General features: G+C 44.4%; 1 protein-coding gene across 4 annotated transcripts in view; it reads right to left on the bottom strand.

Annotated features, from left to right (window-relative positions):
* Window positions 1-24,913, bottom strand: part of wasf1 (WASP family member 1) — a 56,662-nt gene that overhangs the window by 19,036 nt on the left and 12,713 nt on the right. For all 4 annotated transcript variants that reach the window (XM_047573765.1, XM_047573762.1, XM_047573763.1 and 1 more), the window contains exons 2-4: window positions 14,152-14,306; window positions 13,549-13,683; window positions 4,431-4,584 (exon numbers count right to left, since the gene is read on the bottom strand). In XM_047573765.1, the coding sequence (XP_047429721.1) occupies window positions 4,431-4,584; window positions 13,549-13,683; window positions 14,152-14,284 (422 nt within the window). In that variant the 5' untranslated portion in view covers window positions 14,285-14,306. The remainder of the gene's footprint in view (window positions 1-4,430; window positions 4,585-13,548; window positions 13,684-14,151; window positions 14,307-24,913) is intronic.

The raw sequence follows: 24,913 nt of genomic DNA, 5'->3' as shown, positions 1-24,913 counted from the left end.
TGGACAAAAAAAGCTGCAAACCAAAATCTCAATTATTCATACTAAAGCTAGGCAAACAAGAGACATAGGCCACTTACTAAAGCTACAAAAGGGCATTTTTCTTAACAATTTTAACACTCCTGAAAAACAGACAAACAAAAAAAGGTGCAGAGGAATGGGTGAAGGAGGAATGTTGTGTTTTCTGAATCCTTCCCTTCTTTGTCTGCCCACATCTGTTTACCATTTGTCATAAAAATTGCAGCTAATGACCCATGTTATCATTTAATTCCACTCAACTCGTCCCCTCTTTCCGTATTCCTCGCTGACATTACAGATGCCTCTGAGGCTAGAGGTCACTGAGGGGAACGGAGCTGTGATGATAGGGAGGAAAACAAAAAAAAAAAAAAAGACACTGCCGACAGAGGCAGGTAGTTATCATATCAAAGGTCCCTCCTGACAGGGAAATTATCATACACAAAAGCCCAAACTTGTCGTCTAGAAATGTCATTTTGCATCAGCGTGGGGTATGCCTAAATTGCCCTGTTGATGTCTTTCTCCTCTAAATACTCGCTGATGGTTTAATCCTGAAATGTTATAAACAGCCTTAGGAAATATCTGGACTGTGGACATAAACATTTGAATTAGAAGCATCTGATAACTCTAAGTATTTTTAGCCATCTGTCTTGAGTGTCGAAAGAAGACTTTAAAACCTCTAGAGCCAGCGTACTTTAAACACTTTTTTCCTTTCCATTCTTACAAATCTGAGGCGCAAAGCTACACTGTGATATACATATCATCGAGCACCCTGCACAGGCAGGCAAGGTCTGGGGATGACCCACTTCCAAAAGTGGGGAAACGCCAACCCAAGAGCGAGGAGAACCATGGTCAAGGCAGAAATAAGAAACCTAGGAAAGCGAGAGTGGTGGAGCTAGGGTCCCAGGGAGCCTGGACAAGGTGGCATCTCCCAAAGAGGAAGTCAACGTGGGCAGACCTACGGAGACTCCAGCCATTCCGGATCTCCTTCTTGCTGAGGGCCGTCTATGACGCCCTGCACAGATGGGGCATGAGAGAAGGTGCAGGCTCTGTGGGAAATACAGGACCGTGGCACACATCCTGTGAGGATCGCTCTGTCCCAAGGCAGATACAGGTGGCGCCACGTCAAAGTGCTGGACGAGGTCGCTGACATCGCGAAACGCCAACACACGGGCAGGCTGCCACCTGCCATCACATTTGTCAGGGAGGGAGCGAAGCCGGCAGGGCCCAACAAAACCAGGGCAAGTCTCCTGCAGTCAGCCCAAGCGTAGGAACTAAGGGTAGACCTGGATATGGAGCAAGAGGTAGTGGCTGGCCACCACTGCTTATGGTCGAGGGTCGTAACACCCGGTGAGTGCTGGTAACCATGCGACGACACAACCTCCGCGCCAAAGGCCGCAGTCATTACGTAATGATGAAGAGTAGCATCACAAAATGTACGTAAACACTATGACCTATGTCATCACCAACACGCTTGAAATAACAAGCTGACACTTCTTTAACTCCAGCAAATCAACTCCATCTCAGTTTTTCTGGCCTGAACTTGAGAGTCCAAGTAATTTTTGCTCTGTACAAGGAATCCAAAGAATCATCTGCGCTGTCTTGACCATTCAAAGGCCCTGACTTCATGTGAAGTTGCCTTTCCCCCTGAGTTAGCCACACCTTGGGAGGCAATTATTTGGCGGTGACGCTCGCAAGTGCACAGAACATGAAAAGACAAAGCTTCAAAAAGGCGAGAGTGTAAAGTTTAATGATATGCAACGCAACAAAGGGAAGAGGAGAGAACTCACTGGGATAAGGCGAGGACAGAGAGAGACAGCTATTGTAGTGTGTGTCTGTGTGTGCGTTTGTGTAAATGATCGCGCCCTGGTGTTTTTGCATATTTGGATTGTGTGTGTGTGTGAGCGCTTTTGCATAGGAAAGATAGAAGAAGGAGGTCCGGGGCTGAGAAATAAAAGTATGCGGAGGTAAGAGCAAAGGGAAGGGGAGAGAAGGAAACAGAACCGAGGGATGACTGAAGATGAGAGATGGGGTGAGAATGAGCGTCAAGGCAACTGAAAAGATGAAAAATGTATTTTTAAATAGCGACTCATAGGAATAAAATCATCACCCATGACGATCGTAATCATCCGCTCGGTGCTGATGAACACATCCGCTCTGAATGTGAGGGGGTGAGACAAACATCATTTTGACTGCTGGGCAGAAAAATAATAAAATGAAATGCCAAACGAGCAGAATGTGTTGCATAATAACCATTTTTTGTTTTCTTTTTTCATCCAGTGATGATATTTAATGTGCTAATGCTCCTTTTCCACCTACTAACCAACTAAAACAATGAATCCATGAATCGCCCCCTGACATTTTATCTTCATAAATTAAAATAATTGATCGTTTTAATCACATTTCAAATGTATTTCGGCACTTTGGGCTGACAGAATATATGACGACGGGCATTTTAAGTCATTTTTAGTTAATAATTAATTCTCTCATAGACACACTAGTGGAGCAGCTGTCCTCTATAATAACAGGCATCGACATAAACACTGCTGGACCCCCCGTTCAAGGCTAATCCATTTGTTGTTATTGGAAGCATTAAACCTGCCCGAATAATAAATGAGTCATCAGTCAGTATGAAAACAAGGCATTGAGGCTGTGATCACACTGCCTGTCCAAATCTGTTTTCTGGCACATCAAGATTGATTTTACAAAGTGTCAACAGCGAAACGAAATCTAATCTAATCTAAACCATATTTGGAGGTGGTTTGAGACGCAGTTCCAACAGGATTTCTACAGATGGCTCTCAGTCTGGATGCCCAAATCAAAATTCAAAAGTACTTGCGACTTGTCACACGCAACGACGTCAAATCCAGAGTGATGTGCGGGAGTAAAATAAATGACTGCCGGCACTTTTGGAGGAGGTTTAACAGTCAAGTTAAAGCAGCGTAGCCAGTGTAGTCATTACCTACATCGTTACCACAGCAACCCACACGGGTAGACCGGCGATGCATAGTCAAACAAATCCAATCTGATCACTTCGCAAAGTAAAAACTGATCTGAGAAACAAATGAGACTGGTCTGCTGCCTGAACAAAGCCTTCGTGGTCAGGGAGAAAGTATTAGAGGGAGAAGTGTCATATAAGATGCTGGAACAAGGAAAAAAGAGAAACGAGAAAAGGGCAGAGTGCGAAGGCCATGGGAGAAAAAGGAGGGAGTGCTGGACAGCAGAGCTTTTGATGACTCCTTCTGTCACTCTTCTTGCCTGGAACGAACTCAAGAGTTGGTCAACAGAGCCACAAGTTCGCTAATAGCATAAAAACGCATCTGGATGCTCTTAAGATGCACTAAAAGAGCACAAAGAATACAAACTACTCCAAAAGCAGATCAAAGTCGTCTATCTGAGGTTACAACTTCCAAGGCTCACAGTTTCTTTTTTTCCGTCTGCGGTGCGCGGTGCCTCACTGTGAGCATCGCTGTCTTGATAATTAAAGCTTTTATAATGGCAGGAAGGGATGAAATACAAGCGAATGGGCCAAATAAAAGCTATAATTGAGGGCCATTTGTGCTCTTAGTGTTGACGTGGTGGGGTGCAATTAGTCCCCCCTGGTGCCCATCACTAAAATACTAGTGTATTAATGTTTCCCAGCCGTCCAGAGTGAGGAAACAGAAGAAATACGTGTCGGTCAGAAGAATTACCATCAGGCTCACTTAAAGGGCTGGGACGGCTATTAAGGAGGAATGTACAGTTGTCAGTAACACGGTCTTTTAAATAATTGAACAACTGCACCCCACTTCCAAAATACCACTTCCAATACATATTATAATGCAATTTATAGAGCTGGTTGGATAATGTGCTCTCATCTGACAAAATTCCTATTTGTCTGATGTGTTACTTTTTAATAAGCGGAGAAGCTCTTCATCAGTTGCCTTCCAGCATGAATCCCATTACTTTCAGGGGCCAACGTTGAAGCCACCTAACCGAACTGCTACGTCTAACGCACTTAACATTTGCTCGCAGTCAGATCTGAACTAATTGACGCCAAGTAAATGAAGGTGTCGGTGTGAATTGGATGGATGACCGCCGGATGGTGTAACCTTTGCAAACAGCACGGCAAACCATCCAACAACAGACGGATAGCTTGTCGGAGCTGCGAGGGCTTCATCAACTTTTGTGTTTAACGCTTGAGGCGGAGGTCGAAATGATTTACTAAGCTATAAAAATTAAGCCACAATGTAGTTAATCTGGAGATAACATGCGTAATTTCTTTTCCCTGCAACCACATGATTGGTTGAAGAGTCGGTGCAATTTCAGTCTACATCCCTTACACAGCGTAACCTCTGGGCCTGATGTGGCAACACATTTTTTCTGCACCGATTTCTCATTAGCATTGTAGAGCGAATGAAAACACATGGGATACAAACCTGTAGGGGGTGAGGATGTTGAGGGGTGGCGGCTGCTCGCAGGTGTGGAAGGTCTCCTGCAGCGGGACGGGCAGAGACGTGCGGTCAAACAGCTGCTGGTCCTGAATTGTTGAACTCCTGAAGGCCTTCCTCATGGTAATGTCTTGTAGAGACACTGGGGAAGGATGGATAGATGGAGAAGAAAGGGGAAATGAGGACTTATTAAATCAGAAGCTCATGATGCGCCAACTGCTCCAATGACGGAACGAAGCTCTTGCGTCCCAAACAACGCTCAGATAAACACGGCAACCCTCCGTCTCTCTCATGTCACTGATGAGCACAACAGTTAACATCTGGTTCCGTCTCGTCATCATCATCAAAACCGACGCCGACATCAGTCATAATCATTATTACGGAGCAGTAAACCTATTACAAACCACTAATCCCCCTCCCGTGGGTTAACGCTGCATTGTTGCCCTAATTGGTTCAGTCTCCTAAAGTAAACACGATGACTAAGCTAAGTAGGCTAGGTGAGGCTAAGGTCTTCTCTCAGAAGTTGCGGAAATGATTGCCCTTCTTTCCTCCTTTTTTCTTTTTTTGCCTTCTTTCACCAGGAATAACGTGACATTTTCAGAGGGCAGAAGAATAACAGAGGAAAATCGATGCTGCACAGTTGAAGCTTTCAGAAAAACAGGTCGGAGAGACTGCTTAGGGGAAGAGGAAGAAAAAAAAAACAACGAGGCCGACGCTAACCCTCAATCTGCTGAGCAGAAAGTCTTGGGAAGAAATCCAGAACGTCGCAACCAGATCTGAATTATACATGAGGGAGTGACAAATGAATACACTTTAGTGGTGCCTGGGGGAGGACTGGAAAAGCAGTGGCAGCCTAAGCATTGTTTTGTTAGTCTTTCTACACACACAACAGTGACACCGCAAGGATCAAATGCTAACCTCTAACCCTACAACCTGGCACATACAGTAATGAGATCTCTTTATGGTAACAAAGGAGACAATTTAACCACTGCCTTAATAAAATGGGACAAACAAGGAATGAGCAGCTTCTACATTGCAGCTGGATAATGACTTCCACGGAGAGGACAGTGAGGAACCAGCCACCTGAGGCACTGAAGTATCATTATTAACAAACGCTATCAGGGAGCCTGGGAAGGAGAAAGTAAGGAGGCCAGAGAATGCAAGAGGGAGAGAATAAAACTATATGGACACAACAGAGACACGCCGTAAACACGGGGGCAGGCAGAGACAGAGACGAGGTGTACTAACAGTGCGGGGAAAAAAAAGGGCAGGAGCTGACATAAAAGAAGCGTTCGCAAGAAACACTGACAAAGAAACGGCACCGAACGGAGGCCGACGGTGAAACCGACATGGAAGCAGGTGGTACAAAAGGGACAAGGAGGACAGACGGGAGAGGAAAACAGGAAATGATGAGTTTGTCAGGAACCTGAGTCGAGCCGGAGGGCGGATTAAGCTTCAAAGGCGGCGCAAGAGAGAAACTGTAACAGGCGTTTAGACGGGAGAGGGGAACGTTCTGTGGGCAGCGCACTGTTAATACAGGTGATTTTAAATGGTTTCCTGTGTAATGTATGAAGGTTACATCTGGCAAAACCTCTGAGCTTATGATCAAAAGACTGGCAGCCGATACTGGCATTTTTTTTTTTCTTATCCACCAACGTCAGAAGCTCAGGCTTATTACATATTATACTTATTACATTATTTAGTTTGGACATAGTTTTGAACATCTGGGACCCGGGAACTCAGACGAGGCAAGAAACAAGAGCAGTCCCTGTAAGACCTCATTATCTGGCTAGAGACACAATGTGAAAACAATCACCACTGATGGCACAAGAACTCAAAATTGACACTTGATACAATGATTGGGCATAACATTACGACCACCTCCCTATTATAGCGTAGGTCTTCCTTGTGCCTACAAAACAGTTGCGATTCATCAGAGAATGGACATGGGCCTTCTGAGGGTGTCCTGTGGTGTCTGGCTAAAAAAAAATGTTGTTAGTGGGGACCTTTGGGTCCTATGAAGGGAGGGGTCTCTGTGCATCATCCCACAGATACTTGATCAGTTTGGGATCTAGGGAATTTGGAGACCAGGTCAACACCTTGTGCTGTTTTTCACGTTTTTTTTAAGTTGTTCCTAAACCGTTTGTTGTCCATGCCATCATGCTGGGGATGGCTGCTGCCATCAATGAGCATCATTGCTATTGGGTGGGGTTGCCTGGTCTGGTCTGGTCTAGGTGGGTGGTACAAGTCTAAGTAACATCCACATGAGTGACAGGTTTACATTATATTTTCATTATATTATGTTATTCACTTCACTCATCAGTGGTTTTAATGTTGTGGCTGTTAGTACAGGTAATAATTTAACACATAACCTTTGTTTGTTTTGTTTCTGGTACCTTTGACTTGTTTGAGATTGCCTGACTGCTAGCGTCTAACCCTTTTAGTGATGCTGCAGCAGATTAAGAGCTACAGAAATATGAGAAGAATTTAACACATTCTTGTACAAGGGAGTGCAAGAGACCAAACTTCAGCTCCCACTACATCTGGGACTCAAGGGGCGACTAATGAAAGAGAAAAATTAAAAGTGATAGCCATGGGGGCTTGAGAATTTCACTGCCCAGTGTGATCAGAGAACAAAGACATGTCAGGAATAAGCAGGAGCAAATGCGAGATCTGAGGAGGTGATTTTTTTTTTCTCCCCAAGTCGAGACAATTACAGATTAAAGGGTTAAAGGTGTGGGAAAGGAACATTACAGCGGTGGTGTTTTTGATGCTCGTGTCGCCCCTGTGGGGCGCTTTATTATTTTATCTCATTTTGCCTTGCTCCTGTCCCACCAGTCTCCTACAGCACAATAGATGCTCAGGGTCAGGAGCAACCCGCAGACAACAGGCGGGAGTCGATATCAGGTTGTTTAGCGAGAGGACTACTGAGCCCCGATTAATTTAGAGAGTTCACGGGGCTGTTAGGTGGTGTGACACGCGGAGGCAAAAATCGAAAAACGAGACAGAGCCAGCGCGCGGGGATGGATTTGATGCCGAGCGCCGCAGCGACGAACCCTCTACCAGGAAACACAGAGCCCTCAGAGCGACGCGCTGCACTAATCAATGCAGATACACACACACAGGCAGATGGATATCTTAACATGATCGTCTACATCCTCATTACGAAATGTCACTTATTCAACCGAACTACCGAGTACATCCGTTTAGTGAAGACATTTAGCTAATGAGGAAAATGTGAGCGTACGTGAACGGTCGATGAATGTGAATGTGTGCATCCACCTTTTGTGAGGACCAGCGCGAGATTCAGACCAAGCGATTGAGGACGTTGTTATAAAGTGTGGAGCCTCTGGCCGGTCGTCACTTTACGGAAAAAGGATATTTTAGGTTTTAGGCTTTCAGGTGAAATCATTAAGGTTGTGGCGCGAGGCTATGAAATGTAAAATGTATGTGTTGAGCAGCGCCAGGCGCAGCAGCCTCTGATCTCAGGATGTGAAGCTTCTTATCAGTAAGCCAGTGCCAGATAGTTTATCTCTCCCCCTCATATCTTTCCCTCAGACAGATAGCATCCGTCTAAAACACTTCATCTGAAGAGAGGTGAGGAAGTTCTTGTCACTCAGCACACCGTCGGCTTTCCTCCAAGTTTCGGGAAAATCATATTTCTCCGCGTCTGTCTTTTCACCTGTTATCTCACAGGGCTGCAGTCAGTCCTACGCAGCAGCAGCAGCAGAAGAGACAAGTCACGGGCCAAGCTGCCCTGTTAGCATGCAGCCACAGTTCCCTGCGCTGTTGTACTTCAATGCAAATGTTGCCCTACATTCCTCCTTCTGCACACTTCCTCCTGTAGCGCTGAATCACTCTTTCCTCTCTGTGATCCACGTTTCCCCCACTTTTTTCTCAAATTTCCCTGCCTTTGGTAGTTAATCGTTTGATTTGTTTTGTCACAAGATGGTCAATGTTGTTCACTTTTTTAGTCAGTGGTTTAATGATGACAAAAATATGGTAAAAAAAATCAAAGGTGCAGAGCAAGTCAACTGATGTAACCGATGCCAGAGAAACAAAGCGTGGCGGGTTAACAAGCAACCGAAAAAAGAGAAAAAACAACGCTAAGAGATCGGGATGCCAGGGACGAGGCACATATGAGTGAACTGGCGTTAGAAGATAGGACGACCGGAGGAACAGGGAACAGACAGGGGACAGTACATAAAGAAACAGTTAGAGCCCGGAGAGACTTGGGGCGGCTTTGTGGCCTTCCATAATGGCCCACAGCCAGTGCAGTGATATAATGGTGCCATTAAATAGGAGATACAGGCCATTAGTTTGGCTGGCCGGAGTGATAGGGGGAAGAGAGCCTGACAGCACACAAATAGGATCCATGCAGGATTGAGGGATAGCAGAGATCAATCAGAGAGATGAGAGAGGAGTGGGGGAGGACAATAAAGGCAGGGGAGACGTGGGGGTCTAAAGGAAAGGGTGGGTGGGGGGGTGGGGGCATCATGCAGGTGGTGGCCTAAAGGGCAAAGTGTGGGACGATACCATTTAAATGTTTGCCAGGTTGGGGGCAAGGTGTGCGCGCTCTTGTGTGTGTGGGAATGAATTAATTTGATAAAGTACTTTTGACCTCAACCACTGCACCACCAATGACACTAGACACATCACTCTGCTCGACCTTCATCTTTCTTGCCCTCCACCATCTCACACCTTGTGTCCGCAGGGTGACGCGACGTAATTCACTTCACCGTCAAGGATCCCGCCAGTCTACTTCAGCAGCGGCCACACGCAGCGGGACTCTTTACTCCATCGCCGTGTTTGAATTGGAAAAGGGAAATTTAAACTGTGGGTCTGTTCACAGTTAGGTGAATACAGTAATCATTAACTCCCTGCTTAAGTTTATTGTGCTAGTTATGTTGTATTACATATTTCTGCAGCGTCTGCAAGTGATGCATCAGCAGTTCAAAAGGCAACCGCGTGGCCTTTGCAGCCTCATTAATTTGCCTTGTGTTGCACTGAATGGTGATTGTTAAACCTCTGATTGAGGTTGGCACACGCTGCTGTTTGCGCAAGGAGTGGCTGCACCTGCAAATTTGAACATAATACAAACAAATCACCGCACTAATTGCTAGGGCTTCAGTTAAAGATAACGAGGAAGACACTTAAAAAGGAGTATGCACTGGCAAAAAGGAAGTGGGGTCATTGTAGAAACTCACAAGACCCGTTTTACGGATCGGCTCCGACCGTTTTGTTGGTGTTTCGTTAAAATGCTGGTGGGTTGGGGTTCTTTTGTGAAAGAAGTCACTATTTTTCTGACCTTCCCCGGGAGACGGGACACCGCGCTGATTGACACAGTTTTCTTGACTTTCCAGCAGGGGACTGATTCGTAGTACTGTGCTCTTGCGAGGCCTGTTGCCCGTGAGGTCCCACCATCTGTAGTGGGAGGAAGGCTCTCTGCTTTAGCCCAGGGGTCTTCCACATTTTTCAGGACAAGGACCCCCAAGAGAGATTATATAGGGACACCCTATCCACTATATGTGTTCTATATTAAACTCTGCCTAGTGCTATTTATAAATAGACATTATTATTAGCATTTTGCATTCAATATTTAAATAATGCAAGGTTCAAATTGTCTTTTTTTTAATTTCAAACATATGCGACAGTAGTTTGGCCGTGCAACTGCCCCATACATACCTGTCTATATACAGTAAATGTCTCCTTAAAAGTGAATCCAAACTTCAGATAATTATAAAGTATTTTTACATCTTCCCCCGTTTTTGCTTACAGGGCTTATCAGCTGCTGTATCAGGATGAGGAGGTACTTCGCCACCGGCATTTTCGTCTGTGGTTTGTGAGGTGGAGGGTATCGCTCCTGTGTTTGTGGACTGTTTTGTTCTGGTGACAAAGCGATATATTTTGGCCTTAGTAATTGGCTGATGGGGAGCGAGCTGCGCTGTTAGCTTCTCTCCTGCTAATGTTGCGGCGTGCTTCTGGGATTTCACCTGGGGACTGAGTAGGCTCTCAAACAGAGTCAGAGAGTAATATGCAGCCTCGTGATTGGCTCAGCAGCGATAGGGGCGGGGCCTGCTGTGTACAGGAGGCTTAGATTGACAGGTCTGGGCTAGCGTGGCGCTCTGTGTGAAACAGTGCACAGTTGAGGCAGACTGAATGAGTGAAGCGTTGACTGAAAGATAAAGTGTTCTGCCTCCATTTCTCCCTTTACTAAAATATGCTGGATTCATGTTAATTTGTATTTAAGAAAGTTAAATTTGTGGAGGGAAATTTAAAAAAAAAAAAAAAAAATATATATATATATATATGTGTATAAAAAATGTCTAATCAACCAAAGATTTTGCGACCTTCCTGCAGGACCTCCCCCTGTTGAAGACCTATGCTTTAGCCATTTTGTTTTCAGCACCTTTGTGTGTGGTTTCCCCAGAGATAAGTAATTATGTTGGTACAGAAGACATGTAGCAAGAGGGAACTTTGCAAAGCAGATTGAGTGTTTTCATGAAGGGACAAAAACAGACATCTCCAGCCACTGAAAATGGCTGAAAATAAGTTTTCAAGGAGCATTCCTACTGCCCTTGTCTCTCTGAAAGGATATGCATGAAGGAAGGCACCAGAGGTTGGACTGTTGGATGCGGGTGAAACCTGTGGGCTTAAGTGCATAGTGACTGGATATTTACCCGCAGCGAAAGGGTTTCTGCATCCCAGAGTTTGGACTCACAGGCGCACACAAATAGAGGCAGTTTGGAGAAAAATATAAAACACAGATCCAAAAAGCAAGCTGAAACAAGGGCAAGCAGCTCCTTCAGTTCTAAAAGATGCAGTTGAATGACCTACTGCTGCTATTAAAATTCCAACATCCCAACAGTGTTTTAGAAACTTAGATGAATGGCAAAACGTCTTCACCAAACCCTCACCCCAGCTTGTTTTTTTTTGTGTGTGTGTTTTTGGATAAACCTTCACAGACATAACTCATGGATACTAACTATATGCCAAACCATAAATATCCCACTTCACATGTGCATATTGAACCACGGCTGTAACACGAAACAGTTCAATATCTTTTGCCTCGTCGCTAATACGCATCACTTATTCCTTCTTTAATTAGAGCTCTGATGCAATAAACGGCAATAAAGCTGCTATCAATATTTTAGCAAATGTCATATTTATATGAAATAATAACATCATTACTATATTTGCTCTAGTAATGTGCACCAATTAGAGTTCAGGCAGAGGCTCGTGAGGCTAAAAAGTCAGTCGGTGACGACACTTTAATGGATCATTAAAAGTTACAAAGAGCTTCAAAGAAACTTGTGACGGGTGTCCGCGGACTGCATCTATGAAACACTTATTGTGCGATCCACTCTCCTCCATCCCACCGCGACCCCCCAGCCTCCTATCTTTATCCCTCCGCAGCCCTGATTTATAGTCCCATCTCTGCCGTGCACTCATTCCTCCTCTCCCCCGCGCCGCCTCTCATGGCAACCACAGACAATTACGAGGCGCGTCGCACGCTTAAGCTAAAAGCATCCGCTCGTACTGCGGTTTGCGTTTGAACATATGAGGGTAAAAGAAGGTTTGGGCATTTATGAGAAACCTTTCCCCACAAGCGTCCATCTTTGAGCGGTAAAAAGGCTACCTTCCCATCTTAACCCGCTGGATGTCACAGACTTTTAATGAGCAACGGGAAATAAAGGGAAGTGTACGTTCCTCCGTTTACAAGACGAGGTCCGTTGGTTACGGAGGAATGTGGAGAAGTTGAGTTGAGAGGGAAATCTTTGTAACCTGCAGCGGAGGCTATTTCAACCTGGCCCAGAAAATTCTGCGCTACAATCCTTTTACACTCCACTGCTTTTGCTGCAGTGCCCTGTATTATGCACCCATCCCTCTATCCTTCCATCTTTCTTAACTCCCCCTCCACCCCACCACCCCCCTCCCTCCTGCACACACTTAAACTGCAACTGAGCTGATTCTTATCCGCCGTCTCTCAGGCCGGTACTTTGGGCTAAAAGGGGAACAGTTCAGCTTATTTATCAAGGGAGATAAGGCTACAGGCGACGCGCACAGGTGCGCGCACACGCACACACATACGCGCAAAACCCCAAACACGCAATCCGTTGTCCAAACACAGTTACGTCAAGTGAATCTGAACGAGTACGCTTTTGCCAAGGACTGGCTTTGTTGTTACTTGCAGTATCTCAAAGTCCATCTACAGATGTGCATCTCGAAAGAAGATAAATATTAATGTGTTATCCGAGCACGAGTCGTCGCCCTCCAACCTCCGCAGGACGATGTGGACTCACTTACCAGCAGAGACCTGAAGAGACCAGGCTTCCACAATTAGATCACTCATGATTATCCAATTAGTACGGCTACTCTATGTGGGCCGAGTGAGGATAAAGGGTGGGGGAGCGGATGGAGGGGAGGAGGAGCGGCAATAAGAAAATGAACGTAATTCAATGAATGCAGACGGATCCTATGACAGAGGTAGGTGAAAAAAGGGAGTGTAAACCAGGAGGAAGATCCTGAACCTCCACGGGCCCCCTTTCTCTGCAAAAGCTAAGACACAATTCACCGCCTTGTAAAAAAAGGCACCAAAGCCTCCGCTCGAATCCGCAGAAAAGCATTTTACCGTCTCTGTCAGCGACAGGGAAACAGTTAGAGTAGCATTGTGCGAAGCCGTAAACACACCGCTGGCCCACGAGTAGTCGATACGGCGCCTTGGAGCGTGGCATTATACTGCTGTGATTGTCTCTCTTTTTTAACTTTGCACCCGCTGCACTCCACACTAGATACACTACCCTGTCACAACGCCTCGCCTCTCTCGGGGCGAAAAAAAAAACCTGCTCCACCTGACAGTCCCGCAGTTTATCGCATTTGTTTTTATTAGCGCTCGCAAATAATACAACCCATATCTCCTTTGTCGAGCAGACGAGCAAGGTGAAAGAGGCCGGGGTGAAAAATGAGACAACGCGGAGCCGCAGCTACCTCCTCCGGCCGTTTAGCGACGTGCTACCGTGAGGGAATGAAGTCAAGGGGAAAATGAAAAAAATATTTAAGGAAAGAGCCGAGTGTGTCTACGTTTGTGCGGCTGCACAGCACTCACATTCCTCCTCTTTGGGGTCCAGCTGTGTGACGCTGATGGAGAGGCGGTCCACTCTCTCCTGGAGGGAGTTGACCCGGAACGAGAAGGAGTGGGCCTCATTGAACAGCTCCCCGAACAGGTCCTCTGCATATTTACCTGCACACACACACACACACACACACACACACACACACACACATCATCATTTACACATTATATTGTTTATTTGGTTATTCGGCAGTAATTATGATTTGTAGCAGTCGTTTCGGATAACAGTGATGTTCATATGGCAATTAGTGATATTAAAAGCTGGAGAAACTCTGTGTCACTGCTGAATGGAAATCCCTGGAGAGCCTATTGGTGCAGGCTGGCTTCTATCATAGAGATGTGAGTGCTACAGATGTTCTCATCTGATTTTCTCACCCTTCCTCACGTCTATGCAAACCAACGTACGACCCTAAACTCAATTGTTCCATGTATTAGTTGATTTCTATAAACCCTCACCTTTCATTTAATACTAAAACCAGGAAATGAGACTTAAACAACCTGACTGCAATTCAAACACGGTGAATAAAGTGCAAATACAGTCGGAGGAGTGTGTGCGTGCGTCTCTGTGCCACTGACTGAGGCTGCTGAGCTGGCGGATGACGTTGGCCAGGGAGATGTTAGTCACACACTCCAGCTCGTTCTTGATGTTCCTGGGCAGCACCGTGTGGCACAGGTGCCTGGGCTCGATGGTGCGCTTCACCAGCGGCATCCTTCTGCTGCGACGGCGCTACCTGCGGCAGGCAGAGGTGAAGGGGAGGGGGGGGGGAGAGAGAGGGCAAAACTTCATTAGTGGACCTTGGTGATTTTGCGTCACACTTAATCAGACGTAACAGAGGAGGCGGACGAGGGAGGCAGGGAAGAAAATGGGAAGAAACAGGAGGGAGGAAGTGGAACGCGACCCGGGCTGAAGGGTAAAAAAAGGACGCAGAGAATCTGAGGTGTTCAGTTCTCACAGGAATATAAAATGCAGTAAAGGAGCAGGGGAAGGAGAGCCACGCTGCCTGACCTGTCTCACCGATTTAGCGCTGTCTTGTGCTTTTCACCATGCACAGCCTGGCAAACATACCTCAGCACTTTGTCTGTCCACTCAGCCATGCTAATGGCATTAGGCTGCGGTGTAGGGCTGCTTAAGCTCAATGCTCCTCCTTTTTTTACACCAACGCGGAAAAAAGAAAAACAAGGACAGCTGGTCGAAACCACCGAAGACGCAGCAGCGATACAGAACCAATGTCTGTTTGCAGAAATCATACGTCACCGTGTTCGTTATTAGCGCCTTTCAAATGGTGGAGAAAATCTTGAAAATGTTTTCATTCGCACCCGTCGTACGGGCGCCCCATATCCAATTCATGAAATCGGTGTTTGAAGAGAATACCAAACACAAGGGAACACACAAGAGCAAAGCATTCCCTGACCTTTGAGGACTAAGCTGCATTTATTAGTAGAAAACCCCAGAACTCTGGACTAAAAAAAGTCCTGGAAAGAAAGTAACCTGAATATATTGATCAAAATGAAAATCTTTTTTTTCTCTCTCCATGTCCCTTCCAGGGGTCTGTACTTTTATTTCTGCAAAATTCATAAGAAACTGTGCAATCTGGACCCAGTGCATGCTAATAAAAAGCAAGTGTCATTCATTTTTCAGATATCCAGTTTAAAGTGTCGGTCAAATCCCAATTTTGACCTGACGATGGTGCTAGGACAGGGGTCTTCAGTGTTTTTCAGGCCAAGGACCCCCAAACTGATGGAGAGATTAAGTAGGAACCCCCTACCTACTATATATGTGTTCTTTATTAAACTCGACCTAGTTCTTTTTATAAATATACAGTATTATTATCATTTTGCATTAAGGAATTAAGCTATCCCTTTACTAAAATATGTTGGATTCATGTTAATGTGTATTAGAAGAAATTTAAATTTGTGGGAGAAAATTGAAAAAAAAATATATATATGAAAAATGTCTAATCAACCAAACATTTTGCGGACCCCCTCACAGTGCCTCCGCGGACCCCCTAGGGGCCACGGACCTCCTGTTGAAGACCTATGTGCTAGGAGAAAAGTTTGATGATCACAATACATTTCACAGACGAAAGGTGGACACAGGCTAAAACGTCGTGGCATCCAATAATAAACTTCATTCACAACCATCAACATCGTCCTCACAGTGGCACAAAAACAAAAGTCTCCAAACATCCGTCATCACCAAGGAACCAGACGTGCTCAGATTGTTTCCACAGCTGACGACTAATGAAAACAGAAAGTGGGAACTGAGAGCAAAGAAATCTGAGTGGGATGAGGCCAGAAACCCATCGACCAGCATGACTCCCTCGATGACAACACCAGTTAATCAAGCTAACAACGCACTATCTCTCTAGCTTGTGATTAATTAGAGGCAGCACGTGCAATGATGTGGATATCAGGTGCTCGGATGGACCGACGGACCGGACCTGACAGTTATAAGACCTCGTTAAAGCGCCGATTAGAAGTTTAATTGACGTCTGGTGCTTTTAATATCCCGCTGTATTCTTAGCGACGTCTGAAATCAACATGATTACCGACCGCGTCCATAAAAACGCGGGCCAAGAAAGGCTTTTTTTTGTCGGACGTCGCCCAGCTACGGACGGTTTTGGAGGGTGTGGGAGGGAGATCAGTTAAAGACTAGGCCGAGGTGAGTCATCTCGGAAGCATCTTAAATGGGGGCATTGGTGACCGTAAAAGGCGAGGACGAGAGCGGCCTCGTCCTGAACACTTCTTGAGGTGGTTTGAAAGCGGAGCGCAGGCCATTAAACGGGGACACAAACCGAAACACTGAGCCAAAACTATGCCCACTTTTAAAACAACAAGACGTGCCCTCTCCACTTTCGGATTTTTCCACAGTCTCTCACTCACATACCCTCAGTGTAAGAAGTTGGACCGGAACCACAAGTATAAAGGGTGGGCTACGTTAGAAACACAAATGAGAAAAGGTTACGTTTAAGAACTAATCCAGCAACACAACTCATTTAGAATAGTGATGTACCGTTTTATGCTAATTTAAAGCTCTTCAGAGGTGTTTATTAATAGAACTGCTTTATAATAGTAAAGCATGTATCGATACTGAAATAACGATACATAAGATACCTATTCATTTCTGCTCTAAAATCGATTCTCAAATCAAAACATCGATACTTCAGTCATCCGAGGTAATATAGGAGCACAGTGGAAAGTAACTAAACTATTGAATGTGAGGCATTTATGAAGAGGTGGAGAGAAGAGGAGAGCACAGTGTGAGAATTAAGATGAAAGTTTTCATTTTACAGTAGTTCTTAATAGTTAATTTTAATGGTTTTACTATTTTACTTATTTCTTTGTTCAGTTTTTGCGACAGCATTTTCACATATTTTGTGTGATTGTGTCCTTTTATTAGCTCGGCTATAAAGTAAATGAGGCCGCTACCTCAACATACTTCGTAGTTTAAAATGAATAAATAAATTACTCTGATGTCTTTTATTCTTTATGAAGCTATGATTTTAATACACTACTTTTTTGTAGGTTTATCAGACACATTAAGGTGTATTTACACAAAGTATCGGCATCGGATCGGTATCGCTGATACCAGTCTAACAAAGTTAATTACATTTCTCAGTTTCAGTTTAACACAACCGCACAACAACAACGACAACAATAATATCCTTACTAATTTAAATGCGAATCTTGCTCCCACTCTGGGAGCATTCTGGTCCAATTTAAACCGCCAGCATCCTTCGCCATTAATACACTTCGAGCATACGGTAAATCAATAAGGAACTTGTTTACCTTCATATCAGAATATTTTATGAGGAAATCATGCGTTGCTGTATTTTCTACATTCGGCATATCACTGGGGAACAGGTGTGAAGCAGAGGCCGATAAACAGACGAGCAAACAAAAATTTAATCAGTCAATCATGACTGTTTACTTCTCTGCAAAGCTGATTTAACACACACACGCACACTCGCGCGCACGCACACTCGCGCGCGCGCACACACACAGAAAAGCTCGCACTGTTTCTCCCATTCGCTCCTCCCCTCCTCGCTCATTTCTCCATCATCAAGGCTTCTCTCCTCCCTGCATCTCCCCCGTAAAGGAATGCGTTGTCCTCTTAATAACCTTCCGCCCACCTAGCCGAGCGCCGAGCGCCGAGCGCGTCGTGAGATTTATTCCCGACCGTGAATAGGTTTGTCTAAAGGGGGGAAGCGGAAACACCGATGGAAAATCGCAGTGAAAATAAAGATGACACAGGAGGAAAAAGCGCCATTTTTAGGCAGAGGTGGGAGTCAAGCAGTCCACACGCATATGAGATTAACACCCTTATTTTATTTTTGTCTGGGGCCTTTTTTTTTTTTTTTTTTTTTTTCTTTACACAAATGGCAGAGAAGCGATGACGCTGGCGCAGCAATAGAGAAAAGAGAATTATCGTTCAGTCCAAGCGCCTCGACATAAAAGCACATAGGAACAGATGTTAAGTGAGGATATTGATTCTCCTCGGTGAAGCTTTGGCAGTTTTCTCTTCCCCAAATACAGATTTACAAATGAAACTCGTGTTGTCTGCAAGCTGTGCGATCAAAGTCCTCCAAGATGTCTGACACGAGGCAGATCTGGGGGTAGCTCCCGCAACATTTCAGGTATGTGTTGGCGACGTTCGTTTTTCTCGTCTTGCCACAGTGCACATGTGTCGCGTGATCAATGACTGCAGCAAAGCATTTACTGCCTCCCGGTAAACGGAAATAACTCAAGGAAGATCTTCCAAATGCAAGCTCACGCAAGCGCCGTTTACACCGCCCACACATACTGTACATGCTTCACTAGTTTTTGTTGCCATACTATACTGGGACGTGATGACACGCGACACGGACAGCTCCATTCTCAGGAGAACAGTGCAGTCATTTCTCACCTGTTCCCCCTAGAGAGAGAAACTTACTAGAGGACGATAAACTTGTTTACATAACTGACGTGGAATTACTTGGTGTTTCTTGCGTTTGCAAAGGGTCTAATAAAGCCAGAGTGGAACAGCTCAGAGAGAAAGCCTTTTTACTCCAAAGAGTTTTTCTCCACTGGATAAAATCAGCATGTTCGTCATTATCGGCGCATATGTCAAGGCCTTTTTTTTTCTCTCCCATGAATGTATTTTCAAACGGCAGATTTTCAAATGTGGAAAATATTAGCGCGAGGGAGGAACGGTGCACCTTGTTGAAAAGTCATTTGAGATAAGACATTTGAAACTGAAAGGAAACTGAAGAATGCAGCATAGATTCTCAGCAGGAAGGTGTAGTGTAAGACGGTCAATACTAGAGACATTATGACCCTAATAATTCTCAAATAATTTAGCTAAAACATAAACACAGATCAGTCACAATGTTAAAACCTCTGACAGGAGAAGGAAATGACTGGGAAACAGTTGGACGTGGCATTCATTCATGTGGATTTTACTTAGTCATGTACCACCCACCTGGCCCATGTCCATTCTCTGATGAGTCACAACTGTTTTGGAGGCACTTACACAATATTAGGAAGATGGTCATAATCTTATGCCTGATCGGTGTACATTCTGTGTGTCCAAAACACTTGTTTGTCAGTGATGCTTTAAATATTGTAAATGGCATTTGTTTAATTATTTAATTTTTCTTGGCACATTGAATAGATATCCATATCATTTTCATTTTTTTTATGAATCCCTGGCCACTTGTAGACAGATTTTGGTAAAAAGCAGCACAATAGCATAAAAAAAAGATGTGGATGACAGAACTAATGTTAGGAAATTATAGTCGTCCATTTGTGGTTTTGTCTTGATTCAAACACCAAAGCACATGTCAAGGTTTTGAGTGACAACTACAGTTTCTCTACACTCCTACTGCTTTTTCCAACTTTCTACATTTCTGTGCAGTGCTAGGAAAATTCACTAAGGCCACCAGCGCAGTCCATTTAAGCATGAACTCATCAGGGAACGGTGCTGCACAAAAATGATTACACATACCGGCGATTTCCTCCTTCCTCTTCTGCCTTTATATTTCCATCCAGTCTACGGTCTAGCCGGTCTTTTTCCTATCTGCACCCCCCTACACCCTCTGCCATTCGGCCACTACTTTTATGGTCCATTCATCTTGGGAGGTGCTTCCTGCTGTCACCCATCGCCATGGCAACGGCTGCGGTGGGATGTCATTGGTCACTTTATAATACCTCAAAAGGGACGAGGGCAAAGGGGGAAAAAAGGCAAGGAGAAGGGAGAAATGAATGAGCGAAGATCACAGGGACGCGTTCAAAACAGCACTTGATGAATGGACGCAATACGAGGGAGGAAGGGGGGGGGGGGCTGCTCATTTATTGTGCACGAGCACAAAGCAGGGCGTGGGACGGCACGTGCCAGAGGAGAGCCGGGGGGTGGGGGGGGCCTCCACTGGTGCGGCTCATTGCACCCTGGACAATATGTCCAAGTAGAGGCTCTAATGAATCTTAATGGAGTATTTACTCACTCACACTGGCACACAATATAGCTGCAGAGCCCCTCAATATGAGCAGGTCAAGAGGCTTTTATTTGGAGGGCACGGCCGACACACCAGAGTCTAGACACACACTCGTGCACAAAGCAGTGGACGTTTCTTGCAGTGTTTTTTTTTTCAGTTTAGTTTGAATACTATGCAGGAATCTAATAGTGACAACATGCACGTCTAAAAAAACAACAAATATCCAGCAGTGATGTAATTAGTTTATCCCCAGTTGGCCGTCTGTCACTGGCTCTGTGGATCTGGAAAATCCTAAAAAGAGAGGGGACACAAAGGAAGGAACTTGCAGCAAGCCAAAGAAGAAGCCAGCTGGAAACTGAACGGCCTCGGCCTCTTCTGAAACAAAGAGAGACCTCATCGACGACTGATGTAAAATTCATAGTCTGAACACTGATTTTCTCAGTGGATCGCCACGAAACACAACGAAAACACAAGGTACAGAAAATGCGGCTCGCCTGGTTCACCGAAATGAAAGTGAGAGAGTGTGCAGTTTAATACTTGTTCCACCATCAGGGAGTGTATGAATATATATTGGAAAACCAGGCCATACAATATATGATGAGAGTTTTTTTTCCCTCCACGTATTTTTATGTAACATTTCCTCATGATTTAATCTTTAATTCATGAAATTTGAAGCCTGGATAAGATGCAGAAATAGGGTGGCTGTATTAAAAAAAAAAAAAAAAAAAAAAAACCTAATTAATTTATGTTCACTTCTTAAACTCAACCCATCTGTGGACGATGAGCTCCTTTACAACGGTAACTACAGCCAGCAGTAACTCTAATGGCTTCATAACTTTTCCCAGATTTTTTAGGACAAAGCGTAAACAAAGGCAGCTACATAAAAAAAAGTTTTTCATTTCAGGTTTTTACAGCTTGTACGAATTCACCTGCTGCTGACAGGCCCATGTGTCGATACAGAGTCGTCAATTATGTAGTAACGGTCGATGAGGCTAGAGTTCACATGAAGCCAATAATAATGTTTTCTGTCCATTAAGGCCGCAACTCAAAGATGCCTCGAACCTTTCTTCATATGTCCAGTTTCTGCGATCTTGTACATCACAACTGTGGACTTCTTCCCGAACTATGAACAGCTGCAAACATTACAAACGCGGACATCTAATCAGGGGAGCTGGCAGAGCTACAGCAGCCAATGGCAGGGGGAGAGGAGATCAAACTGGCAAAGCTTCCCGGCAGCTGGTTTAAATCAGTGATGCAGATTTGCAGCGCAGGACAGCTACTGGCTCGTGTTCCAAAGAAAACAAAGAGGGAAAAGAAAGGGGAAGCATACATTGTCTAGCTCAAAATCTATCCTTTGGCTGGTTAAAACACTTTTTCTTTGCAACTGCAGAGGTTCAGCGCAAAGGAATACTATGTCTGGCTTTTCCTTATTCTAATGAGGCAGCTATAAATTATTAAAGACTATTTGAACTTTCATTTTCTTTCTCATTAGCACACAGGACAGCATTTCTACTTTATAACATTTAAAAACATTAAATCTTCCCAGCTGAGGTTGTGCGGATGTTAGAAAATGACTAAGATTTTTGCAGTCACTGATAAAATACTGAAAGAAGAAGAAGACCTAATCAAGATCCCTGGGGTTCACCAACCCCTTTATTGCATGTCCTTGGCACGAGTGCGAGTGTAGAGAACTTGGTGTGCTTTAAACAAACCCCTGATGTTGGGCGTCAAATCTGACAGAAGAGGAGAGTGCAAACCTCCGCACGGAAGAAAGAGGCCTCCTGTGGCGCGCTTGTGTAAAATGAAATAACATTCACAAACGTGGGCAACACGCTGCAATTTTCCTGACAGCAACCAACAAGGCTGGCAGAGATTCTCATCAAAGCGATAATGTAAATGGCAGGCCGGCATCACTACATCCCAATCAGCCCCTGCTCCCCAAACCGCCCATCACAGCGCATCCCGTTGGCAGAACATATCATGGCATGTGCCAGTATGTCTTCCTTCCAATTAAAATTCTGTACAAGCCGACACCTCTTCAGGGGTGGGATGACAACCTTGCAGGCCCAACCGGTGTGATGCTCTAACACGCACACGCACACACACACACACACATATACACACAGTCCTCTTGTTGTCGAGCTAAAAATACACCAGCAGCACCACTGCTGTCAGATTTGGCTCACACAGTTATGCTAACTAGGTTTGCTGGTGGTGGGAAAACTTTGCAGACTGCTTGTGGTGAAGGATGAGGGTACACGAGCTCACTTCCTTGTCTCAATAACTTGTGAAGTTCTGACTTTGCACTACTTCTCACGATATCCCTTTTAGCGTGTTGTCTAACTTGCGCATAAACAAAAGCTGTTTTGTACAGAGTTGCAAACTACTTTTTTTTTTTTTTTCCCCCAAGCGGAAAACTTCCTGTTTGTTTTCCCTGAACTCAACTGCGGACACCTTTCATGTGCACGTCAAACAGCACAGGGGGCCCAATCAGACGGGGATGTCATTTAGCATTACGCCCTAACAGTCTTTTTGATCAAAGGCAGCGTCGTGGAGGGTTGCCACATAGACGGTACGCAGGTACTCAGATGGCACGGATCCACTGGCTGGCTGGCTGGCTGGCTGGCTTTTTGAGCTGTCATAATGTTGCCTGGCAGCTACAAATAAGTTGCGTCAGACAAACGCCAACAGAAAGATCGACATCGGCTGTTATACTGACTCCAAATCCAAATCACAATCCCTAGCCGTTATTGGCTGGATACAAATGATAAGGAGCTTTGTGCCTGATATTAAACAGCTATTGAAGTCTTTGCGTTTGTGCATCAATAAATCACAGAAATCTTGGCTTTGTCTTACTTACCACAGCAAACTTTCCATTCATCAAATAGTTTCTGCGCCCGAGTGAATGAACAGAAGTCACTGTGACTCAACAGTGGTCGTCTGTCCGCCGCTCTTTATATTCAAAGCATGATCAATGACGAACCTTTCACTGAGCGAGCGCCTGGACACAGCCCACTTTGTATTTTTGTCACAAAGAGATTAGATCACTTTAGACATTCATTTAGCAGACACGCTTTATCCCGCTGTGGACGTGCACAACTAAATATTCATGGACATCTGTGTGCCAACATCAATGAGTATGGCGTCTGATGAACAAACACACTCAAAGAAGTTATCTGCTGAGTGCACAGAAACCCACTGGTATGAATAATGAAAGCCCGCTGCTCAATAATAAATGTCTGCATGCTTGCACTGTGCAGCTGCGCTTGTTTGGCCTCTGAGGGAAATTTCATTACACCGTCTCCCTTGCCGTTCACAGACGTGAAGGACCACCTCTGTAAGCGCAAGCGCCAACGATTCACAATCATACAAAAGTAAATAAATCATTAAACGGAGCGTAGAATTCCAGTGCAAAGAAGTCCAGTTCAATCAAGTCGATTAAAGCAATTTGTAGGAATTAAAACATAAAAAGAAGGTGAATTTAACTTTCATAAAAACTGAAGCCATCTGTTATGATGTACACAAAACTGCTCTGGTGGTTTTAATGGGCTCTGCAAATGGAACAGGATGGTTTAAAGACTTTATTAGCATTTTATTAGTGTCATCATTGTGGCATTTCAATGAACTTTTGTATCGGGACAAAATACATGAGGTCTTCTAAAGGGAGATTTTACATCAGCGGATTAAGTTATTGGCAACATTGTGTTTTCTGATATCATACTGGCCTTGACCTTTGACCTCTGACTACCAAATTATCATCAGTTCATGTTTGAGTCATAGTCAACATTTGAGTCCAATTTGAATGAATCCATTTAAACTGTTCTGAGGAAAGGGACCATTTTTGGTAACTCACACAGATCTTATATTGTCACAACTGGTAACTGCTGTATGAGGTACCACGAAGAAGTGTCCTAATGTTGTCTAATGTCATGATGTGTATGTTGACAAATGCATGTTCAAATGGTCTCAATGCATGTCTGCATTTGTTTACCAATGAACCATATATGGTAACTTCACTGACCTTCAGCCTCTCTATAAAAATTAAACATTTTGAATTTTTTTTTTACAAAAGTAAAATAGTCTTCTTATGCCCTAAATCATGGGGCTTCAAGAGAGGGTCCATGTAGCCCTTAGGGGTGCTGCAGGCTGCAAAATGTTTGGTTGATCGGACATTTTTTTTATATACAATTATAATATAAAATTCCCCCCTACACATTTAAATTCCTTTAAATACACATTAACCTGAATCCAACACATTTTACTAAAGGAGTCGTTTAATATTGAATGCAAGATGCTACTAATAACATTATATATTTATATATAGCATTAGGTTGAGTATAATATAGAATACATATAGTTGATTGGGGGTCCCTACTTAATATCTCCAGTTTGGGGGGTCCTTGACCTGAAAAACGCTGAAGACTCCTGCCCTGCATTAACACTCGAAGACTGGAAAATTTTGAATTGACAAGTATTTCAATGAGTTTCCTATTAAGGGTTAAAAGCGTCTTGAGATACAGTGTTCATATACAAAGGGCAGATGGGGAACCCAAACATACAGTAAAAGGCTTGAGGCTTCCACCTCATCGCACATTAAAACTAATCATAGTAACTACTGCACACTAAAGACCAGTGTTAGAAGCTTCATTACCGGTTAAAACAAGGGTTTTGTTTGGATAAACAATGACCTGAATGACTGAGAACCTTTCAAAGAGTAAAGCAAACTCCAGCTCAAGTTCAGAAACCCAGTTGTTACTGGACCTATTGCTGGACCAAGGGTTATTCTTGTCTTCTCCTATGTTTGTCACATTCCTTTTGGGCACGATGACCTCTGTCAGCCTCACTCTTTTCTTTTAAATAGAACA

Source organism: Mugil cephalus, chromosome 21 (assembly GCF_022458985.1).
Source record: "Mugil cephalus isolate CIBA_MC_2020 chromosome 21, CIBA_Mcephalus_1.1, whole genome shotgun sequence".
Lineage (NCBI taxonomy): Eukaryota > Metazoa > Chordata > Actinopteri > Mugiliformes > Mugilidae > Mugil > Mugil cephalus.
The sequence above is the reverse complement of the archived record's forward strand: the minus strand, read 5'-3'. Positions and strand labels throughout refer to the sequence as shown.